Raw genomic sequence first — 20,534 nt, forward strand, 5'->3', positions numbered from 1 at the left:
CAGTTCTCGGTTGCTGGAGACACTAAAAGTTCACAGTCCTAAAACAGTATGCAATTCTAAATTCTCCATTCTATTTTAAATGCATAGAAGCTAGAGGAGAACACAATTCTACTGCCTCCTCAATAAATGAAACCTCCACAAAAGCTACTCTGAAGTACACAGTATTTCGTATTCTGTTTGTCGCATAAAAACAAGACATCATCTCTTCCTATCAGATTCAAATACAATTCTTAGTGGAAAGGAATATGACATCAAATGTCTAAAATTGTTCTTGATTATAAGGATTTGAAATGCATATCATGTAATAGGATCCTTAGTGAAGCCTGCAAGTTTATTTTATTATGGATAAAAACATAAAACAAGGCCATAGGCTGTTGTGCTGGCAGCCATGTGAAATGAGAGAATATTTTTTACAATCACAAATTGCTTTGCATGTTGCACAATAGATTATAGAGAAGCAAAATAGATGTTTTCCTTAAAGTTTGAGTACCTGCAGGTCTCTCTCTTCAGTGCTTCTTAGAGCTCTCTTTCAGATCTTTTCCCTTTTTTTTCTCTCCAGCTGGAGTTTCCCAAGTCTTACTTTGCAAAGCAAATTATTATTTTATCATTTGGATACCTGTGGATAATCTCAAGTGTCAGTGAAGCTAGGAATATTGTTTTCTAACAGAGAGAACCATTATCTAGTTTTTAATTTCCCATTTTAACATCATTGCCAGGGGCAGGCTAGGGGATGTGCAGCTTTCTTTGGCAGTCTTGTGAAGCAGAGTGTCAAAGTCTAATAGCTTGTTTTTCCTTCATGCAAGCGTTTCAATTTCTGGTCCTGGGACCCAGAAGAAGAACGAAAACGCCAGGAAAGGTGGCAGCATGAGCAAGAACGTTTGCTTCAGGTAAGGAAGAAACCACATGTCTTCCACCATGTGGTTCAGCTGTTGAATTTCTCCATATGGCCAAGAGCTGGGCATTTTGTGTCATGTTTGTCACATCCTCTGTGGATGCTTGAGCAAATTCTATGAAAGAAGAGCAATAAAATGAGAACACACACATATTCCCTGTGGTTTGGACACTCTTATGCCTCCATTCCCCACTCCATGGAAAGAAATGAAGGACTTAGTTCTGCATTGTAGTGCAGAGTTAAACCAAACTATGTTTGAAGTGTGTTGAGCATAGGCTGCAAGGCTGTTAGTTACTTGGAGCCTATTTCGTGAGACTGACAATTTGCTGACCTTGAGAGCTATGCAACTCTTCTTTACAAAGATGGTCTTCTGATCATTTTTGTAGACTTCTGCTTTGTTCACAGGTTCTTGGAAAAATCAAGCTAAGCAGTGGGGGATGGGGAGGTGGAGTTATGAAGAGGGAAAGCCCCTCAAAACAAACACTGTTTTTGCCTAGTGGCAAAGTAAACTGTAAAAGGGCTGCTTTTGTGTCCTAATTGGGAGAAGAGCAGTGGCCCTGAGAACCTGAATTACCCTGTCAGTCATTAGAGTCTTCTGAAACTGTGATTAGATTTGATTCCAAAGAAATCATATCTTTTCTCCATGTAACAGAAGAGCAAACAACTGTCAAAGGATGGTGAATAATAAAAATGGAGTATTTATATCTTTATGACTTGTGTGTGTGTCTCTACTGCTTTCTTCAGATTATTTCTTTTTAGCCAATATGGTTGTTTCCTCTTAAAATGATGTAAAATTCTCATCATAATTTTTCTGTCATATGTGGATGTTCCCTCAGTAGTAAATGTATCTCTTCCGAATTAGGCAAATGTGGTTTCTAATTTGAGCAGAAGCTGGAACTGTTGTAAAAGGGATATGGAAGTCACCATTCCTCCCCATATTCTATATAATTTATACGAGTTCTATAAAACAATTTTAAAAATCTCTTTGTTATAATCTTTCATGCAAACCTATGTGGAAACAATTCTCCTTCATCAAGGAGGAAAATTTACTACATACCTAATTATAAGCTTTCATTCTTCAGACCTTTACATACTATTTATTTATTTGTTAAACTTGACGAGTTTTTTTTTACACCCGTGGATGTTTCCAGTTTTTGTCTTCCTCATTCTGATTAAAGCACCCTTAGCAGGTTCGTTTTTACTGTGGAAGTACTACAGAATTTACTCCTAATACAGAATCCTCTGAGTTTACCTGTATTTATATCCTATAACAGGAGAAGTATCAGAAGGAGCAGGACAAGCTGAAACAGGAATGGGAAAAGGCCCAGAGAGAAGTTGAAGAGGAGGAACGTAGATACTATGAAGAGGTATAAGGCTCAAAGGAAGAGGTTGTTTATTGGCTTTTTTTTGGATTTAAATGCACCCACTTAGGTAACTGAAACAAATCCATACCTAGATTAATTAAAGCAAAGCCTTCTCAAGGCTGAAGTCTCAGGAGGACTGTTTCTCTTAAACACTACCATAGGTGCTGAGGAAAAGTATTTAAATATTTAGGCAGGTATCCTCAGAACCACCGCATTTGTGGAGGTGTCTAATTGCTCTGCAAGTCAGAGTGAGTCGGTGTGGTTGTGTCTGGGCACGCTCAGACTTCCCTCTGGAGGCAGAGCCTTGTGCGTTTTGGTGTATGCTTGGTGCAACTCCAGATGAAATGGTTGTCTGCCTTGGGCTTGATCATGTAGATATTTTGTAAACTGGCCTTGTTTTCTAAAAAGCACAGGAAATGTTCAGAGCCTGCAGTTGTAGAATATTAACAACACAGAAAGTGATATTCTTCTGTCAGACATGGGTCATTATTGCAGGAAACTGGAAAATATTCATGTTTTCAGCTTGACTGGTTGTACATTATGCCAACTGATGTCTTCTACTCTGTGCTTGAGGGCTGTATTTATGATCTGAACAAGAAATACTTTCTTTTTAACTTTCAGAAATTTCTCATTTACCGTATTTTTATATGAATTTAATAGACTGATGGTGAGAGGAATAGTGGTGCCATCCCAAGTGGAATAGTCTTTCCAGTTTTGGACATCCCATCTCAAAGATGGTAATGGTGAAAGGAAAGGGAGTGCAAAATCTGGAAGTAAATTAAAAATTGAGATGTTGCCATTATTCTTGGTACCACATGTTCTTACCTAACCATCTAAAAGTGAGTGTGTAGCCACACTTTATTACTCTAGTTTTTAAGCTCATAGTTGGCATTTTGTATGTTTAACTCCTGCTCTCTGCTGATTCTATTTTTTCAGGAACGTAAGATAATTGAGGATACTGTAGTTCCATTCATTGTTTCTTCTAACTCTGCTGAGCTCCTCTCCTCTTCTTCCTCCACCACTGAAGGAAACAAGACAGTGGTGAGTTTCTGACTGATTAGTAAGGCAATAAAGGCTAAGCTATCTTCAGTGCTAAGTTTCACTCTTCACTAAAGACAAAGACTGGAAATATTAAGAGTCAGAGTAGTTCCTGGGTCCTTTCCATAGCTGGTGATATGGCAGAGTGCTGTAGCTTGTATATTGTTACAACTAAAGAGCCATACTCCCAAGCATACTGCTACCATCCTAGTTTGGGCTAGTGCAGAGAGCGACACTTCCTCTCATTGCAGCCACTTCTCTTGTTTAACTGGTACTATGAAAAAAGTCACTTATTTCTGTTTGTTTTAAATACCTTCTCAAAGGCAACAAAATCTGAAGTGATTTCTCTGTAAGCATACCTGAGATCAGACTTAATCCTATCTCCCCACTTTTCCTGCTTTTCTTTCCCACCATCCCTCCTAGAAAGCAGCAAAACAAATGGAGGAATGTTCACTATACTCTGTTTTGGCTTCTGGGACACAAAAAGTTTAACTTGATGCATCTAGCATCTAATTAACTAAGTGTTTCTCAAAGATCAGAGAATAAAACTGCAAGTGAGAATAGTAGAATAAATGTGGGATTGCCAGACTTAATTTTCTGCTACCTAAGGCACCCACACTGAAGAAGACATCTACCTTTTTCCATTCAACTCCAAAATTAGGATTACTGTGTCATCTGGTTCTCCTCTCACCCTTCCTGCCCTCTCTTAGCATTCATCCCAGCACAGGGGCATCAGCCATGGCCCTTTTCCCTCATGACTGTGTAGAGGTAATTTCCTAGATAGACCTGCATATGCCACAGTCAGGGCAGCGCCTGCGCCCAGAAGTGAAAGATCTCATGACACGCCTTTCTTAAGCTCCACCAGTCAGGTATGACCCAGTCCAGTACCATTTTGGAATTAGTACTGGTGTTGTCGTTTGAGAATGCCCAGAGCATGTGAGTAGTGCTTTACCTCCTGGCAGAGTCGAGAGGCTGAGATCCCTCACAAAGTCCTGCCAACTCCAATGGGAGTCTGTCTAGACTCTCAAAGTCATTCAAGGATTTCTGTCAAAAATGTATTTTGTCACTCTGAACTTCATCTTGTTTATCCGTTCTGCACTTTTTTATTTCATGTGCAATTTAATATGATTGCTTGATTGGTTTAGATGAAGTCTTTGTTCAATCCAAAGTTAGCTTTACTGAGGTCAAATGATTCCTCTGTATAAAGTGAGACGTTCTTTATCATAATAACGTGTGCCGACATGAGACATCTGGGGACCGCCTGGGTTTTTCTCATGCATGTGCTGGTGCTGAACTCAAGGGAAGGTCCTTGTTCTCTATCTGCTCTCTTCTAGAACACAACTGATTCAAACAGCTCTCCAGAGGAAGGCAAACAAAAAGAAGTTACAAGACAGAAAAAGCTGCTATGGGAGCAGGACAGTATATCATCTTCAAAAAGCAATGAAAATGAACTCTGGCAAGAAAAGAGGAGGTACGGATCACAACTAAGCATTTCTTATCCTGTGGAGCTTTGTGTTCTGTAGAGTTCTGGAATGCCATCTGCCCATGATCAGTGCTGGAGCTTCAGTATCTGCTGGTCTGGTGATAGGTATAATATATCACAATCAATATTCACTTGTTGCAGGCTTATACATTTATGATGATGTGCAGTGCTAGTTTTACATGTAAGAAAAATTGCCTTTTCAGTATACAGATTTGCTGAAAGTCTGTCACATCAACCAGATCAGAGCTAAGATAGCTCATCTTTGTGTGGCACTGGACTGTGTCTTGTGTTCAGGTTTCACTAGCCTTTGGAGGAATAAAGGAGCAATAGCTCTTTCCGCTTACAATCTGTGTGAGATTGCCTGCCATCTCAGAAGTGACATACCCAGACTTACCAGATGGTGTTCAAAGTCCTGATCCTTGCTCAATTGCTAATAACAGCTTTCAGAAAGATGAGAAGCATTTGATGATGCTGAACACTGGAGAGAGAACACTGAGAAAAGGTGTCTGTCTGACAAAGAGGACATTTTCCACAAATCCAGAATCATCTTTGGTGTGTGTAAGTGGCAGTGTGTGAGGGAAGTAGGAAGACTTGGCACATTTGGAAACTTGTTAATTCATGAGAGTTTATCCTTATTGTTTTGTCATTGCTGACACAAGAACCAAAATCTTGTTACAAAAAGTAGGCTGATATTCGAAAATATGATCTTGCCATTATATCTTAGGTGGCATTTTTCCCAGCAGTATTTACACAATGTGACTTATTTTTATTGGTAGTGGAAATAAAGTACTCTCAGGACGCCCAGAGACGGGTATCTTGAAAGGTGGTGAACAGGAGCACCAGGTGCCAATGATGGAGCGCAGCTCACCTGCCAGGCTGAATCTGCCATTGACTCAAGGTGAGAGTCAAGACTCTTGATATGCATGTATTCTTTCCCAAATACAAATCTTGCAGGTATATACAGTGGCTTGAAATCTAATTCAAAGAATTTTGGAAATCAACTGTATGCATGTATCTTCAAGAATTGAACGTCTCAGATTAAAAATTAATTTTCTGTTGGCAAAGGTAAATATCTTAAGGTGAAATTTTAAATGATGATGAACATTTCAGCTGCAGGGAGGAATCTCATTTATAGGCCTGCATATTCACAGCAGTAATTAAACACAGCTATCTTCCATCTCTTACATAATCTCACATACATATAGGATTTATCTTGATGCAAAGAGCGTATTTCCAACATTTCTTTTGTGTCTTGATAGCTAATTAGTTTCCTTCTGTCACTTCAGTCCAGTAAAAATCACTACCTGTGATGCGTAACCATTTCAAGCCAAGCCTAAACCAATACCTGTCTCAATTTTGTCATTAGAAATGTCTGATGACATTTAAAAATAGTATTTTCTTAAACTCTCATAAATATTGATGTTTTTTTGAACGAAGGAATGTCCTTAAAGCATTACTGTTAACAGGATCCCCCTAAAAAAAGGAAGATACACTAGTTTAGCATCATTATCTAATGCAAGTGGAGAGTAAATAAGTAAGACTAAAGATTGAAATTGCGCTTTACAGTTTTGTTTTCAGTCTAGCATCAAAATTGATGATTCTAAAAAATAAAACATTTATGTATAGAAAATGTTTCAGTGTTATTACCTGCTCCAAATGCAAATTCAATTTGTTAAACTTAGCAGTTTGCTTTCCCTGTTCACAGTTTTACTGTTATTATTATTCTTAGTGCTTTGATAAAGGTTTTGTCAGATAAGTAAAACAGAAGGTATTGCCCAGCAATCCATCCTTGTGGATTTATAGTAGTGATTAAACAAACTTCAAAGATTTGACAATTTTTAACAACTTCTGCTAATCAGACTTTTTTTCTTCTAGATTCTCTTCAACAGTTTGGTCCCCTACAAATATTGTGACAACTTCTTTCTTGCCCCTTAACCCATCACGTCCTTGCTCTCTCCTTAAGTTCCTAAATAGTCAGGACTAGGATTCGTTTTGTCTTGATATCAAAAATAGGTAACAGGCCTTCCATAGGCCCCAGTGAAATTTTTCTTCTCTAAATCAGCTGGTTGGTGCACAAGAGAGTAAGGTGCTCCCTAGCCTGTGACCTCCAGTTTCAAAATTCATCTGGAAAGATCCAGGTAATGTGGTCTGTCTCAAAAATGGGATGGTTGGCTGCCTGTGCATCACAGATCATTGCATATTGCTGGGAGGCTGTTACTGTCAGTAAGCCTTGTCCAACCATCTGAAACACAGAAGGAAATTACAAGGGAAGAAATCGGTTTATCGGTAGGCTTATGGAGATCAATGACTATACCACCTTCCTTTTAACTCTTGCTATTGAGAAGTTTGGATCCCCAGGCAACACAGGAAGTTTCTGTTTCTCTGGTCCTTCCTTCCTTATGACAGAAATACTTTCTTTTCCTAAGTGCTATTTGTGGACAGCTGTTTAACCTCTTTCCCTCTTCAAAAACCTAGATTCAGCAGCAGGATAAGTCATGTGTATGTGAAGGTAATGCAAGGGGGTATTGTCCCACAGGGGTCTTCTAGTGTGGCAGTGCCTGTCTCTGACTTCGTGTGGGATTTCTGAGAACTTAGTTTAAGTAACAGTACATCTTCTGTCTTCATTATGGTGTGCCCACAACCTATGCTTGTCAATAAGAACTGAAAAAAAGTTTTATCACAAGTATTGAGGTTTTCCTACCTCCTATTGTAGATGTCTCTTGGAATCAGCAGTTTCTGACAAAGCAGTCCCCACATCGCGCAGAGAACATTTGGCAGAGACAATTCCTGGGACAGAGTGCAGGACAACAGCCATGCTCTGCAGGAGAAGTGAGCAGGTGAGAACATAAAATAAAGAATGTCGCAGAGATTGAGAAGTCCTGCTCACTCGGTTCTCCCTCATATTTCTACTCAGCATTCTTTATCGGTTAAGTTTCATGAGCAGTCCTGCAGCACTCAAACACCTTTGATTCCTGGCTTTCTGACCAAGACTGCTAATGTTTATCCTTCTTTTCTCATTATGGGTATCCCGGTAATTAGTTTTACAAAGGAGGACTCCCCCTGCTTGCCACTCTCTGTCTTCGTTCTCCTTAGGTCTTTAAACACTCATCTGCGTAACTGTTCACGTGCTTCATTTGGTTTAAATTCCTAAGACAAACATTTATAGGTACTAAGTGGCTAAATGTCAGGGTGGGAGTATCAGGAGGAGTTTGCCTCTTTGAAACTGGTATCTGAGAGCTTCATTTTGCAGCTTCTAAAGATAGACTGGTTGCTAATTTCTAGTTATTGAAGGATTATAGCTTTTAAAAGAAGATAACATAGAGTTTACTGTTTTCTTTCTGCTATAAATTTGGTGAGGTTTTTTTTCTTCTCTGATGCTTTGACTTGTGCTTTTGAGTATTACCAAAAAGTAACATCAGATCTTTCCATAAACAAGGGATATGTTTACCTAATATTTGCAAAAAGTGTATCTCTGTAATTAGAAAGGCTTATCTGTTTTCATTAGCATATATATATATATATATATATATGAACAGTCTCCTGCAAGATAGGTATTACCTCTATGAAGGTTGTATCCAGTCAAAATGAATGAAGACTGAGGTTTGATTACCTGTTCCTCATAACAAACTTTTTATGTGTGTTTGAGAAAATTGTTATTTAATCTGTAAACAGCTTTAAACAATGAGGAGTTGGATTGATCCTGTGATTTCTGGTAACAAAAAACAACCATGTCTTTCCTCAACAAATTCTTGCAGGGGAGAATTGACACAAATAAGAATAGAGTACTTTTCAGTGTGAATAGCTTGGTTTTTACTCAGTAAAACAACCCCACATCTGCTCTACCAGTGTGCTTCTGTGCACATCCCCTGGGCACAAGATGATGTGCCTTGTTTTAACCCTTCTTCATCACGGTGTGAGCTATGTTGGGTTGATAGATGCATAGGAGTATGCACGTGGATGACTGCCTTGTGAGTTATCTGACTGAGCAATAGCAAGCAGACCAAGACGAAGCCAAAAATTGTGTGGTATTTTCCATTTCATCAAAATGGCCGTGAACAGTAGATGTATACGTTGTTTTCTAAAAGATTTAGAGCTGGGAATCCTGAAAACCATCAACTGAAATTTATCAGTACATCTGGTTTTCACTGTTCTTCAGCTGTAGTAATACGTTTTCTCTCCTGAATTTTAGGGCAGGTTATCATGAGAACTTCCGATCTGGGCCATCATCTCCCTGCTCTCCGGCTGCTCCGAGTCATTCACCCAACAGGTACAAAAGGTCAATAAGGAATTTTGCAGACTAAATACATCTTGTAGTAGTTGGTGAGCTGCCACATATGAATCACTTTAATATTATGTGGATGCGCTATTAATTCTTCTAAAGGTTGCAATTCATAACTGTCCATGGAATAAACATGCAGCTCCATCTCCCATGTTTCTTGCCTGCTTCAGCAGTATTGTTATGTTTTCAAATAATACAGTTTGGAAGGCAGCTGTAGGACTCTGCTTGATCATTGAAATTTCAATGCAATTGAAATGGGATAATGTAAGCCCCAGTGACAGTAAGCAGTAAAGCGTGAGTTCAGAGCACTTAAGCCAAAGGATGTTGTCTTCACTGTGAACAGTCACATGCTCAGCAGCAAGGTATGCTCTAGATATTGTCACCAACTGACATTTCAACACTTGCTGATTTAAAAGGAAATTGTTATTTTAATTTCCACACTTGAAATACATTTTGGCTTTTTGCGGTGTTTTCTTCCTAATTTATTTTTTTTCTCCATTCTTGTGAATCTCCTGGAGATTTGACTCTCTTGCGTAATTAGCTGTGCAGCTTTCAGTGAGATATGTGCACCGACTCTAAAGAAATGTTAACTGTAGCCTGATAAAATCACTGATAATTTGGGGTGTATTAGAATCAGTAGGCTTATTAAATAGGGTAAAATAATACAACACGGAAAATTCAGCAAGATTTGTTCTATTTAAATAACATTTTTCTTCACATTTGATAGCACAGCCCTCTTTATGATGCCATTTGCATTGGTATTAAACTATTAGGAATTTTTTATGTGAACAATTTCTTTTGTTTTTCTAATTGTAACTGCAATTTTGGTATGATTGCAGATAATTTCTTGCTACATGTAGCTAGTCATAATAGCTTTTTCATTTTATTTAGCAGCTCTATTCTGATCTAACACCCTTTTCCAAAATGTTTTCCTGAAATAAGTCTTAATTTTGGAAATGATGGATGGAAAGTAATTTGTTATTCCATGAAAGGATTAGAAAACTTATTTAAAAAATTTCTCAAAGCACTTTATGCCTCTATCCAACACTGTAGCTTGTCCTTATAATTTATAACTCTGATAGGGGAGAAGTGAAAACAAAAGTGGACTCAAGAATAATGCAGAGGGACATAAGCAGAAGGCTTAAGATTGTAGGGGAAAAGAAAAGAAAAACAGGGAAGTTATTCCAAAAAGAATAATGAGAATGAAGCAATGAGACAGTGATACGCCTGTGCTGTCAGTATACATAGGGGGATAAAGAAAGATGGGCTCAGGATGGGCCTCGGCTGAAAAAAAGCATAGGTGACACATAATGTCATGCGATCCCTTTTGGTCTCAGATTCATCTCCCTAGACAAATGTCAGTTCTGGCAGGCTGGCAGACAGGTGAGAAAGGAAGAGCATGAAACCCATGGAAGAATGCACCTGCGTTGCCATTAAAACCATTATGAAAAAGGATACCAGTTGTTCCTGTGTCTCTGATCCCTCACTCAGCTGTCATCAAACAGCTGATTTACTTAAAAGGTCTAGACAGGACTGAAGCTTAAGAAGAGAGTTGAAGTATTTTTGCAGATGGAGATTTGATTTCAGCTTTGCTCTAGTTATAATACTAACAGGCATGTAACTGCAGCAGCATAAGCTAACATTAGTTAGCAAACGCCTGATGCCTGATCTGTGCTACTGCAGTTATGCTATTATTGACTTTGCCAGCTTATTAGGGTGTAAAAGCAGCATCCCTGCCTTCTGACTTACAGTAAGCAAACTCATTTGAAAACAGATTGAAAATTTTCCAGGCTGAGAGTCTGAGTTGGGTAATTTGTGTGAATCTGCTTTGATTGCTGTGGCATTGACATAGGCATGGTTCCCTGCCATCTGGGTCCCTGTTAAGAGGCTTCCATCTCCCTTGATCGAGCACAGCAGACTAGCAGGGAAATGGGCCTGAGCTGTTGTCATTCAAGGATTTTAAGTCCTCTGATTACTTGCCTGCAAGGCAGACTTGCTGGCTGATCAGCGACATGTTTGAAGAGTCAATGTTCCTTTCTCCCATCCTGACCCTCTCCATGAACCTGTGTAAAAGTTTGGATAAGTTTTAGCATGAGTTGCTGTTTTTTTCTTAAAATTGTGTTTGTCTTCTAGGTCTGTCAGTGGAAAGAAGCTTTGTTCTACCTGTGGGCTTCCTCTTGGAAAAGGAGCTGCCATGATTATTGAAACGCTTGGTCTTTATTTCCATATTCAGTGCTTCAGGGTATGTCTCTTGCTTAATTAAGAAAAATCTGAAGTCATGCACAATGTGGGGAGAGAGTATATTGAAGGCTGTAGATGTGACATTGAAAATGAGAGGACTGAGAGGTTCGCATGTTTGTTTTGTATGTTTGTTTGTGTGCATGTGTGTTAATAGAGAAGTGAAAGTAATGTAGCTCGTGTTATTTTATTGTCAGACATGTTACTTGGACTAAAATCTGTGATTTAGCAAGCAACCTTAGCTTCCTTACTTACAGAGAGGAGAATCATATAACTTCCCAGTTGTACTAATTGCTTTTAAATATAAAATTAGCTACCTCATGATTTTTTTTTTTCAAAAACCTGATCCGTTCCAAAGCCATGTTTGATCTGACACGTGGTTGGAAAGCTTTGACTATGGAATGGACAATGCCTTTGGCCATTCACTAGAGCTCTCAACAGAAATTCTACACAACAGTTTTTGAATGTCTGAATTTAGTGTTTTCCAGAGAACTCAGAAAGTGTCCATTTCCATTATCACTGGCCCAGCTGGTTTTAGGCATTCATGAGGCCATTTTTGGCCTCTCTAAGATTTGTCCAACACAAATGGGCTACCTCTGGAATGCAACATCATAATCAGATGTCCCTTAAAATCACTCTACTTCATGTCTCTGTAAGTGGAGACTGCTGAAATCGAGTCCTAAATACCGTTGACTCCAAAATAAACCTTTCGCTGATTTGTGGTGCTCCTTAGCAGTACGTGCTGGGTTCTGGGGGTTGTTTTTTTCTCACTGTTCTTAGAACTATTGAAACCAAAGTAAAAAACCGGGGAGAGGTGTGGCATGGTCTCCCTTACTTTCTCTGTTCTTCAATTGACAGTGTGGCATTTGCAAGGGACAGCTGGGAGATACAACAAGTGGAACAGATGTCAGGATCAGAAATGGTCTTCTTAACTGCAACGACTGTTATATCCGATCCAGAAGTAAGTACCAAATCCTGTCCAAAGCCTTCCCATGCTATTTTAGTCATCCTCTTGTATCACAAAAGATTCCCAAGCCATTAAACTTTTCCTACAGGATCACTGCTCAGCAATATTAGACCTAAGGTGTGTTTCTGTGCGTAAATATAAAATGTGTACACACATTGCATGCCCTGAAGGCTTGGTTCCATCACATCACATGAGACAAGGTAGACATTGTCTACCTAGGTTCTACTAGCTCTAGAACCGTGGGCCTTGTTTGGAGAAGTTCACATTTTTTATGTCTTTAAGCCTCCACTTGCTGACAAAACGGTCAAGGAAAATATTAGGAACATTTTGTAGCTCATAGTGAACTTTGTGGTGTTATTCCCAGACAAGTGCCATAGTGTTGCTTGCTGCAGGCTTTGAAGAATGAGACAGACTATTGCGTGTCAGAAAAAAACTTGATGCATTTTTCTGCCTTAGTGCAGGTCACCTTCTTGCCCTTCTTAGTCCTGGATTTCTGTGACCAATACAGAATTGCTAGAGCATTTCAGCCTCACCCTGATGTCACTAGTGATAGGAGATGGGCAGTGGTCAAGCTGCCTTTCTACTTCGTGCAAATTAGTAAGACACAAAAAAACCCGCACTGGAGTAATTGTTGTATTCCTGATACATGTTAATGTTCATTAAAATCACTGCCTACAGTTCTGACTGGTAGAGACAGAATATATAGAAGACATAGAAGTTTTTTCACTCACTATTTCCCTTCTCTTTCAAAAGCAGTGGCTGTAGAAATCCAGGAGTAGGAAAAGTACGTACCTTTTCCAGCAGAAGAATAGATTTTTTTTTTTTTCCTGTTCCAGGAGAGAGAGGTTTCCCCATCAACAGAGCTAGAGGGTGCTATTGTATAACCATTTGTTTGGTGATTTTTATTTTTTTTTAAATCCTGCTAAGAAATGTTAGCAACTTTTTATTATTATTTATTTAACCTGACACATTTAGAAATAGCTTTTAGTCTTCAGGCTTGATACTGTAAACCTTCTTCATGTGGATGAGTTCTTGGCCCTTAAAATGCAGATTTGCACTTCTATCTTTACACACAAAAAAAAAAAGGCAGGTGACAGAAGTCTTACTTTCCTTTTCTTCTTAATTCTTTTTACTTAAATAAAAATTGAGGTCCCTTAAGGACAGATGAAGGCACAAACAAATTATCAGCTTATATGTTGTAGAAATCACCCTATTCATCTTCATTTCAAGAGCAATGCTGCTGAAAAGGCAGTACAAAGCTGTGCAGTGTTTCATGCAGTAAGGTTTTGCTTTTGTACATACCTACCATGACAGTAACCAGGGCTATGACCAAAGGAATACATTCTGAGGAAACGTATGGTTCCTGAAGAATAATAATGGCAAGGGTTTGTCTTTTTTCCTGCAAATTGCCTCTTCCTGCTGTGTGCACTCCTCATGCAAAGTCTCAAAATATGAGTGAGTTGAATTTAAGTTACACTGGCTCTTGGTGCTGGTTTCAAATTGATGAAGCTGCAAGTACGATTAGTTAATTTTTAACTAGAATTTGAGAGACTTCACATCTGAAATGAAGAACAAACTGTTGCAGTGCTCCCACAGCTACATCTGAAAAGCTGCTCAGAAAGGTGCACAACTGACGGTTTCTGACCAACCCAGAATTACTCAGTATTGTTTTGCAGTGCTTATAGACATCTCTATGAAATATTTCACTGCCAGAAGCTTATTTGAAACTCTGGAGGATTTTGTTTCAAAATAAATTACTAAAAGCCTTAAGAGAGAAAAGCTTTAAAGATAACGTAGTGGTCAGTAGTCCAAAATGTTTGTCTTTTTCAAATGAAAGAGAATGGGGTTTTATTGGTAGGTTATTTCTCTATAACAAAACTTCACAAGCAAAGGAACTTGGTATTCAGTATCACACATGGGGAAAAATTACAGATTTGTGAGTGCTGAAGCCAAAGGCAAGAAGTAAATTCATGACATTCCCTGCATGGGCAAATAACACAAGAGCTCTGTATTTCCACATAATACAAACCAAGCACAGCTTGAGAGGACTCATCAGTCCTTTGCTTTACTACTTTGCCTCTGCAGAACCTAAAAGTAAACATGCCTACAAATATTTTGAGAGTAAAATTAAATAAAAATGCATGCAGAATGCATTGATCTATTATGGCATGGAAAATGTATTTCCACTGGAGTTATGCTGAATCCTTCTTTGCAGTCAGTGCCCCAGCTTTGCAGGAAGGAAGGGAAGCAGGGCACTAATTATACGTATTTCCAGATGCGTTTTTTTAACTTCTAGGGACCGTACAAGGAAAAGCTTATGTATGTTTGTTAAAGTTTGTCAGCTAATAACTTAGTCTTGTTTTGTTTTATCCAGCTGCTGGACAGCCAACTACATTGTGACATGACTTTCAGTCCTAATAACTTTCAAGAAGGAACTCTCTTCTCGTGTATATTGGCTGCCTCCAGACAATCACTTGTAAGAGCTTGAACCCATGAACATCACAGCTGTCATCTCATTTTGAAAAACTCATAAAAAAGCTGCACTTGCTCCTTTAAAATGCAATGTGTTGGTTTTTCCCCTTTCTTAAGAAATTTGCAGAATATGTATAACCATGTTTGGGAAGGCAAAGCCTATGTTCTATAAAAAAATTCCCACCTTTCACATACATTTATGATTTTCAATGTTACCTTGTTCTTTTGAAAGTAATAAGAAAATAAACATGCAATAAAGCTGTTTTGCTTTAATATTTCTAGGAATTAAAAAGTTTAAGTTTACAGAACTTTTATAGAATATGCCAACTTGAGCTGAGAAGTAATTTTAAAATAGTATCTAATCAGTGAATTTGAAAAACTAAACATCACAGCACACCTTCTCTGTTATAACTGAAGCTATAACTGTTTTTATACAGAGACTAGTTTAATAATACATCCTGTAATTCTGAAGCATTTTGGTTTTATATTACCTTCAGTGGAGGGTGGGAGTTATACAAATAAATTATTGCACCTTTAGCAGTAGAAAATTTTTGTTTGTGTACCTCAAGTATTGTTCATGACTATACCTTATTATTCTGTCCAATAAAGATATCTTCATTAAACGTAAAGACTATATAGTGTTAACAATGGCAATATTCCCATTAGGAGCAGTCCTTACTAAGTTCAGCAGCCCATGTTGTTAAGCTTGATGAAAGGTGATGTGAGGAAGAGGCAGCTGAGTGGGTGGGCACAGCTGACTTGTGAGTCTCTGAGCTGTGGTTTGATGCTAGGGTGAAGCTTTTTTCTTTGGTGTGTAACTTGCCCATTGATAGGTCTGAGTTGGTTTGAGATCTATTCATTCACTTGCAAACATTATGGTTGATTGAAATGTCATGCAGAGAAACACGTATGGTTTGGATGCTCTCCAGAACAGGGAATCAAGCAGCCTTGAACCTGTGTTCCTCCACACACCCACCCCAATAAGTCAACAAAGCCTAGGAGTGCATGAAGGATGAAGGAGGCAGGGAGGAGGCTGGCAGTGGTAGGCAAAAAAACCTTTTATCTTGGCTGTGATTAGGCCACTTTTCATTTGTGTTTTTTGACTAAGTGTGTGCTCCTTCCTGAAGTGATCCAGCAGCTTGTTTAAATAGCGGTTGGAACTGAGTCGCTTTATTTGCAATACACAGACAAGGTTAGGGGGATTTGTTACAATTGTAAAACATCCAAGCACTCATTTTAGCAGATCACAATGCAGCTTAAAAGGGGGGAGGGAGAAGGAAATTTACTTATTCTGCCTTAAAACCATGCTAAAACTAAATTAATATTTATTTTATCTATGTGCACATCCACTGTCTTTGGTGTGTCAGTAAATGGAAATTAAGTGGTTATTAGGGAAGCAATAATTTTGAGTTATTCTGTAGCTAGCAACTATTTATTTAAACACTAGACATTTGTTTGCATGTGAGTTGTATACCCATGCAAAACTGCATGTCATAGAAAACCCATGTACAATGTTGTCATTGGAGGACATTGTGACTGCCTGCTGGAAAGTTACATGTTACTTCCTTAAACTGTGCCTTAGAAAATGCAAAGCTGTTGCACACAGTCAACAATGACTTATGGATGCAATAAATCAAAAAAGGTGAAGTCCTTCATGGACTTCACCTGTGGAGTATTTTTTAAAAAAAAAAACATTTTAAAAAATCAGAAAAATGTTTCTGAAATAGACATGATGTCCAATATTTTGATTAAACACCTGCACGATTTACTGTTAAAGAATTTTGATAGCTAGGATGCTTAAATTTTGCATGTGGTCATCATAACATTGTCCCGCAAATGTTGCATAATGTGGAAATTCAAGGAACAGATTTTGTAGCCAACTTTGTACATCTGTCTAATTCCACGTGCTTCCTTAAGGGTGTGTGAATATATGATGTCTGAACCTGATTTTTAAACAAAACTATGCATGCTTGTGCATCTGTTTGGTATGAGTCCCTAACATTGCTTCACCCATGTGATAGAGTTTAGATGTGCAAATCGGTCCCCAAGTGTATAGAAGGGTTGATTGTCACAGAGGTTAGATCTGCTTCTCATTCTCGTAGGGGTAGGTGCCCAAAAGATTTTGGAGCATGACTGGGACTAAAATGCATGGGCAAGGGGTGGGGGTATGCATCACATTGCAGACACACTGCTGGATCTCTGAAGCGACTTAGAAGTTGATCCCAGTGTCTATCAATTAGATTCATATATGCATGTTTTAGTGAATTTTGTGTCTACAGCAAAATGCAGCGGCTTTCTCAGATGAAGATTTTTCCCCCTCATAATGAAGATCTACTCACCAGCACAGAATAATTTTCAACAGTTTTCTAAATTGTACTTGCCAACTGCTTATGTTTTATTTTATATTTCCTTTGGAGTCTTACATGGCAAATTCATTCAAGTTAAGATTTTTTTCCTTTTCTTCTTCCAATTTAGGCACATAAATATGATGCATTTCATACCAGGATCTCTGAGTACAGGAAAAAAAATGCTTTCCTACAATTGTAAATGTATTTGTTGCAAAATAAATTGATTTATTATTGCTAAGCAAGTATAATGTATGTATTAGGTTTTAGGTGCTTCTGAATTTATTTAGCCTCCTATTACTTCAGAGAACCTGAACAGGTTTCATAACCCATCTGTATTTCACAACTCCATTTTCATTGGTGTATTTTTCCCTTACTCTTGCTATATAATGTTATTGACGCAGTACATCTGTAGTTCTCGGTGAATGTCCTTAAAGGTTGGTGAACCAAAAGGGGACCATCCTTATCTGCATGTCCATTTAAGGACAAGGATTGCTGTCCTAGCTGGGGCTGAGGTTGAATACCAATTATGCTAATCTTTCCTTTATTTTATTTATTCTAAATGCCTCTGGAAATTAGGAAAACTTGTCTAAAATGCAACAGCTTTTATAGTAAATGTATGTTTATAAATAAAATGTTGATTATCTTTGGTGTTGATTTTACTTATTATAACTAATTTCTCCTATTGCATGATGCTATGTGCCTGTGAAACTGGATTGCAGAGTGTGTACGTCCCACTGGTAGAATCTTCTGTTTGTTTGGGTTAGGCTGAAGCAAGCTATATTCCGCAGAGTTTAGTATATGAGACCATAAAAAAGACATATGTCAGATGAGACTATACCCTGTAGATTGCTGCTGTAAGCTATATTTCCAAGAGCACGTGTGGCTGTCGTGGTAAAAGATGAGTAGAGATGAGTCAAACCCGAAGTCCTCAGAAGATTTTTCATTTATGTTGGTGGACTGTGGTTCAGATTTTGACTCAATAAAGCACTTTATGTACTGCAAAGCTAAATATGTGCCTGGTTAATTCCATTTCTACATAGCAAAGATCCTTGAGTTTGTTCTGAGTTATGCATGCGCTTCAGTATCACTGATTCTTGAGTCTCAACAAGTATATGGCTTCACCAGTAACCAGAAAAAAGTTCACAGAGAATTTTAAACTAATAGCCGCTCTGGGTTTTTTTTTCTTTTTAATTGGGTCTTCAGTGGATGGTGAGTTTGGTTTTGTGCCAGAAGCGCATCTTGGGCTGTTAGATGAGTCATGGGGAAGTACTGACAATTTAATCTTTTGAGAGCAGATTTTTATCCTGGTGCCTTAATGGAAATAGTGGCCTTATGTTATTTCAGCGTGTAAGCCCCGGACAGGGGGCCGGCACTGCTCTGTGGTAATGCTGGGGTCCCCAGTGGCACCCGTCAGTGCCGTGTTTGTGGGAGCACTCCACTGCCGCTGGAGGTTGCTCTGGGGCTGGATTTGGAGGCAGGCAGGCAACTGTTTCTGCTTCAGCAGCTGTGCACCAAGGTAGCTGGGCACCCAGACAGGCACAGTTCTGGTGATTGGGACCTTTATGAACCAAGTAAAATAGTAGAAATCCTAGTATGACTTTTTTATTATTACTTTCTGGTGAATGTAAATTGGCGGGTCTGACCTGCCCGGAGTCATTTATGATCCTAAAAGGGCAAAAGTCAGAGTGCACTCCACTGGCACTGATTTAATGCCAAAATAATTCCTCAATCCTTATAAAATGGGAGTTGTGTCACCTGCTTACCTTACCAGCACTTTTGTCTGCAGGTAGCAAAGGCTGCTAGGAGGCCCCCAAGGGGAACCAGCCTTTTAGCAGGGTCTTGGCGTGCCCCGGGAGAGGACAATGTCTTGGTGAATGGCAGAACGAAGCCGGAGGCATATGGAAGAACTAGGAGGTGGTGTTGGAGAAGAGTGGGCTATTACAGCTGAGGCTCAGGTATTGGGGCAGAGAATACTTCATGCGAAGGGGGACACGTGCCAGGCTGCCCAGGATAGTTCCGTGCCTCCTCCACACCCCATCCAGGTGTGATGCCTCCATTGCTTCCCATTCCCCAGTCGCAGCCAGGTGGAGCTCCAGTTTACTCCTGAGCCTTTGCTCCATGATCCAGCTTTGTTTTGCTGTTTGTTTTCTCTCCTTAGTGAGTGTTTCGGTGCAGAAATCATCAGCAAACACAGCCAGGTGTCTGTAGCTGTTGAAGGCTCTAGGCACAGGTAATAAACAGCACTAGCTTGCTCATCTCATGAGTATTGATCTTTAGCCAGACAGCTCTTCTGGGGGATAGTTAAAAGCTGGCAGCTACACTTTGTTTAGAAAATTAGCTTTAAGGTACGGTTCTTGCTGCCCAGTTTAGCAAAGATTTGTTCTCAGATGGATTCCCTTCCTGATAATGGGAAGCTGGTTAAGAACTTAATAAACTTTGTGGAGAAGGGATTTGCTCCGCTTTTCTCCTCCCTTGCCTCTGCTTTCTTGAGAAAAGGCTGGGTGACTGGGCAACAGGATGACAAAATTCTCATTTTCAGAGGCACATCTGTGGTGAAAATCAGAAAGTGTTGTGGACACTGGAAGTGAGCTGATGACTACCAGTTGGCTGGGGAAAAAAAAAAAAAAAAAAAAAAAAGATAAAAGATGCCAGAAATACATCTCCTGTAAAGGCAAACAAGACTCCTATATGCCTCTAAAAGCCTCCGGTAGGAGTGTAATTTCATCTGAGTTTCCTGATAAGGGGAAATGACTAAACTGGAAACCACTCAAGTTTTGCAAGCAATAAAAGCCTAAAACAGAAAGTACAGGGTGGGCTGTGATTCTTTGATTCGTCTTGCAGTGCGCTGCAGGGTTGGTATTTGCAGGGTGGGGAATGTCTGTTTTCTTGCTCATCTTCATTACAAAGTGAAGCATGAGTTAAACATGCAAGAGGGATATTTACACTTCTGCAAAGGCTATAGTTGCTGCTCTATAGACCTTACAGAATACCCCATGCTCTCCACGAGTAGTTATTGGAGCTCTCTTCCCCAAAACATATGGTTTTTTAAGCTGTTTTTGAAAAAGATTTAATGCATTATTTAAGACAGTCTTATGAGTCACTCTTCATTCATAGAGTCCACGTGCTTCACTCTATGTGAGGCACTGCAAATTGTCTTAGGTAATGCCACATCCATAGTTCACAGATACACTTTTACTAAGTGGCTAAGCTGCTTCTTAAAACGTGCTCAAGCCAGCCACACAGGTCTAGAAACTAATCCAAAACGAACAGAAATGAAAATTCTTCCTTGAAATAACAGAATTTATCAAACAGAAAGAAGAAAATAAGATTTTAAAAATTCCTTTCATCTATCACCTCTGATTATAGACAACAAACTATTCCAATGACAAGCATACAAAGACACATGTCATCCGCACCTCTGGAAACAATCTGGTAGCTTCCTGTGTTGAGCAT

The 20,534-nt window shown here is 39.0% G+C and overlaps 1 protein-coding gene across 11 annotated transcripts in view; it reads left to right on the forward strand.

Annotated features, from left to right (window-relative positions):
* The window catches only part of LIMCH1 (LIM and calponin homology domains 1), a 187,036-nt gene extending 168,948 nt beyond the window's left edge, over nt 1-18,088 (forward strand). For 4 of the 11 annotated variants that reach the window (XM_054066297.1, XM_054066303.1, XM_054066302.1 and 1 more), the window contains 10 exons: nt 804-887; nt 2,167-2,259; nt 3,193-3,297; nt 4,629-4,765; nt 5,554-5,675; nt 7,491-7,614; nt 8,967-9,053; nt 11,190-11,298; nt 12,153-12,255; nt 14,636-18,087. In XM_054066297.1, coding sequence (XP_053922272.1) covers nt 804-887; nt 2,167-2,259; nt 3,193-3,297; nt 4,629-4,765; nt 5,554-5,675; nt 7,491-7,614; nt 8,967-9,053; nt 11,190-11,298; nt 12,153-12,255; nt 14,636-14,661 — 990 coding nt within the window. In that variant the 3' untranslated portion in view covers nt 14,662-18,087. Of the gene's footprint in view, nt 1-803; nt 888-2,166; nt 2,260-3,192; nt 3,298-4,628; nt 4,766-5,553; nt 5,676-7,490; nt 7,615-8,966; nt 9,054-11,189; nt 11,299-12,152; nt 12,256-14,635 lie in introns of all 11 variants that reach the window. The other 7 variants (XM_054066299.1, XM_054066301.1, XM_054066300.1 and 4 more) reach the window with 6 other exon arrangements.
* Nucleotides 18,089-20,534: the final 2,446 nt, after the last annotated feature.

Source organism: Cuculus canorus, chromosome 4 (assembly GCF_017976375.1).
Source record: "Cuculus canorus isolate bCucCan1 chromosome 4, bCucCan1.pri, whole genome shotgun sequence".
In the NCBI taxonomy this organism is placed as follows: domain Eukaryota; kingdom Metazoa; phylum Chordata; class Aves; order Cuculiformes; family Cuculidae; genus Cuculus; species Cuculus canorus.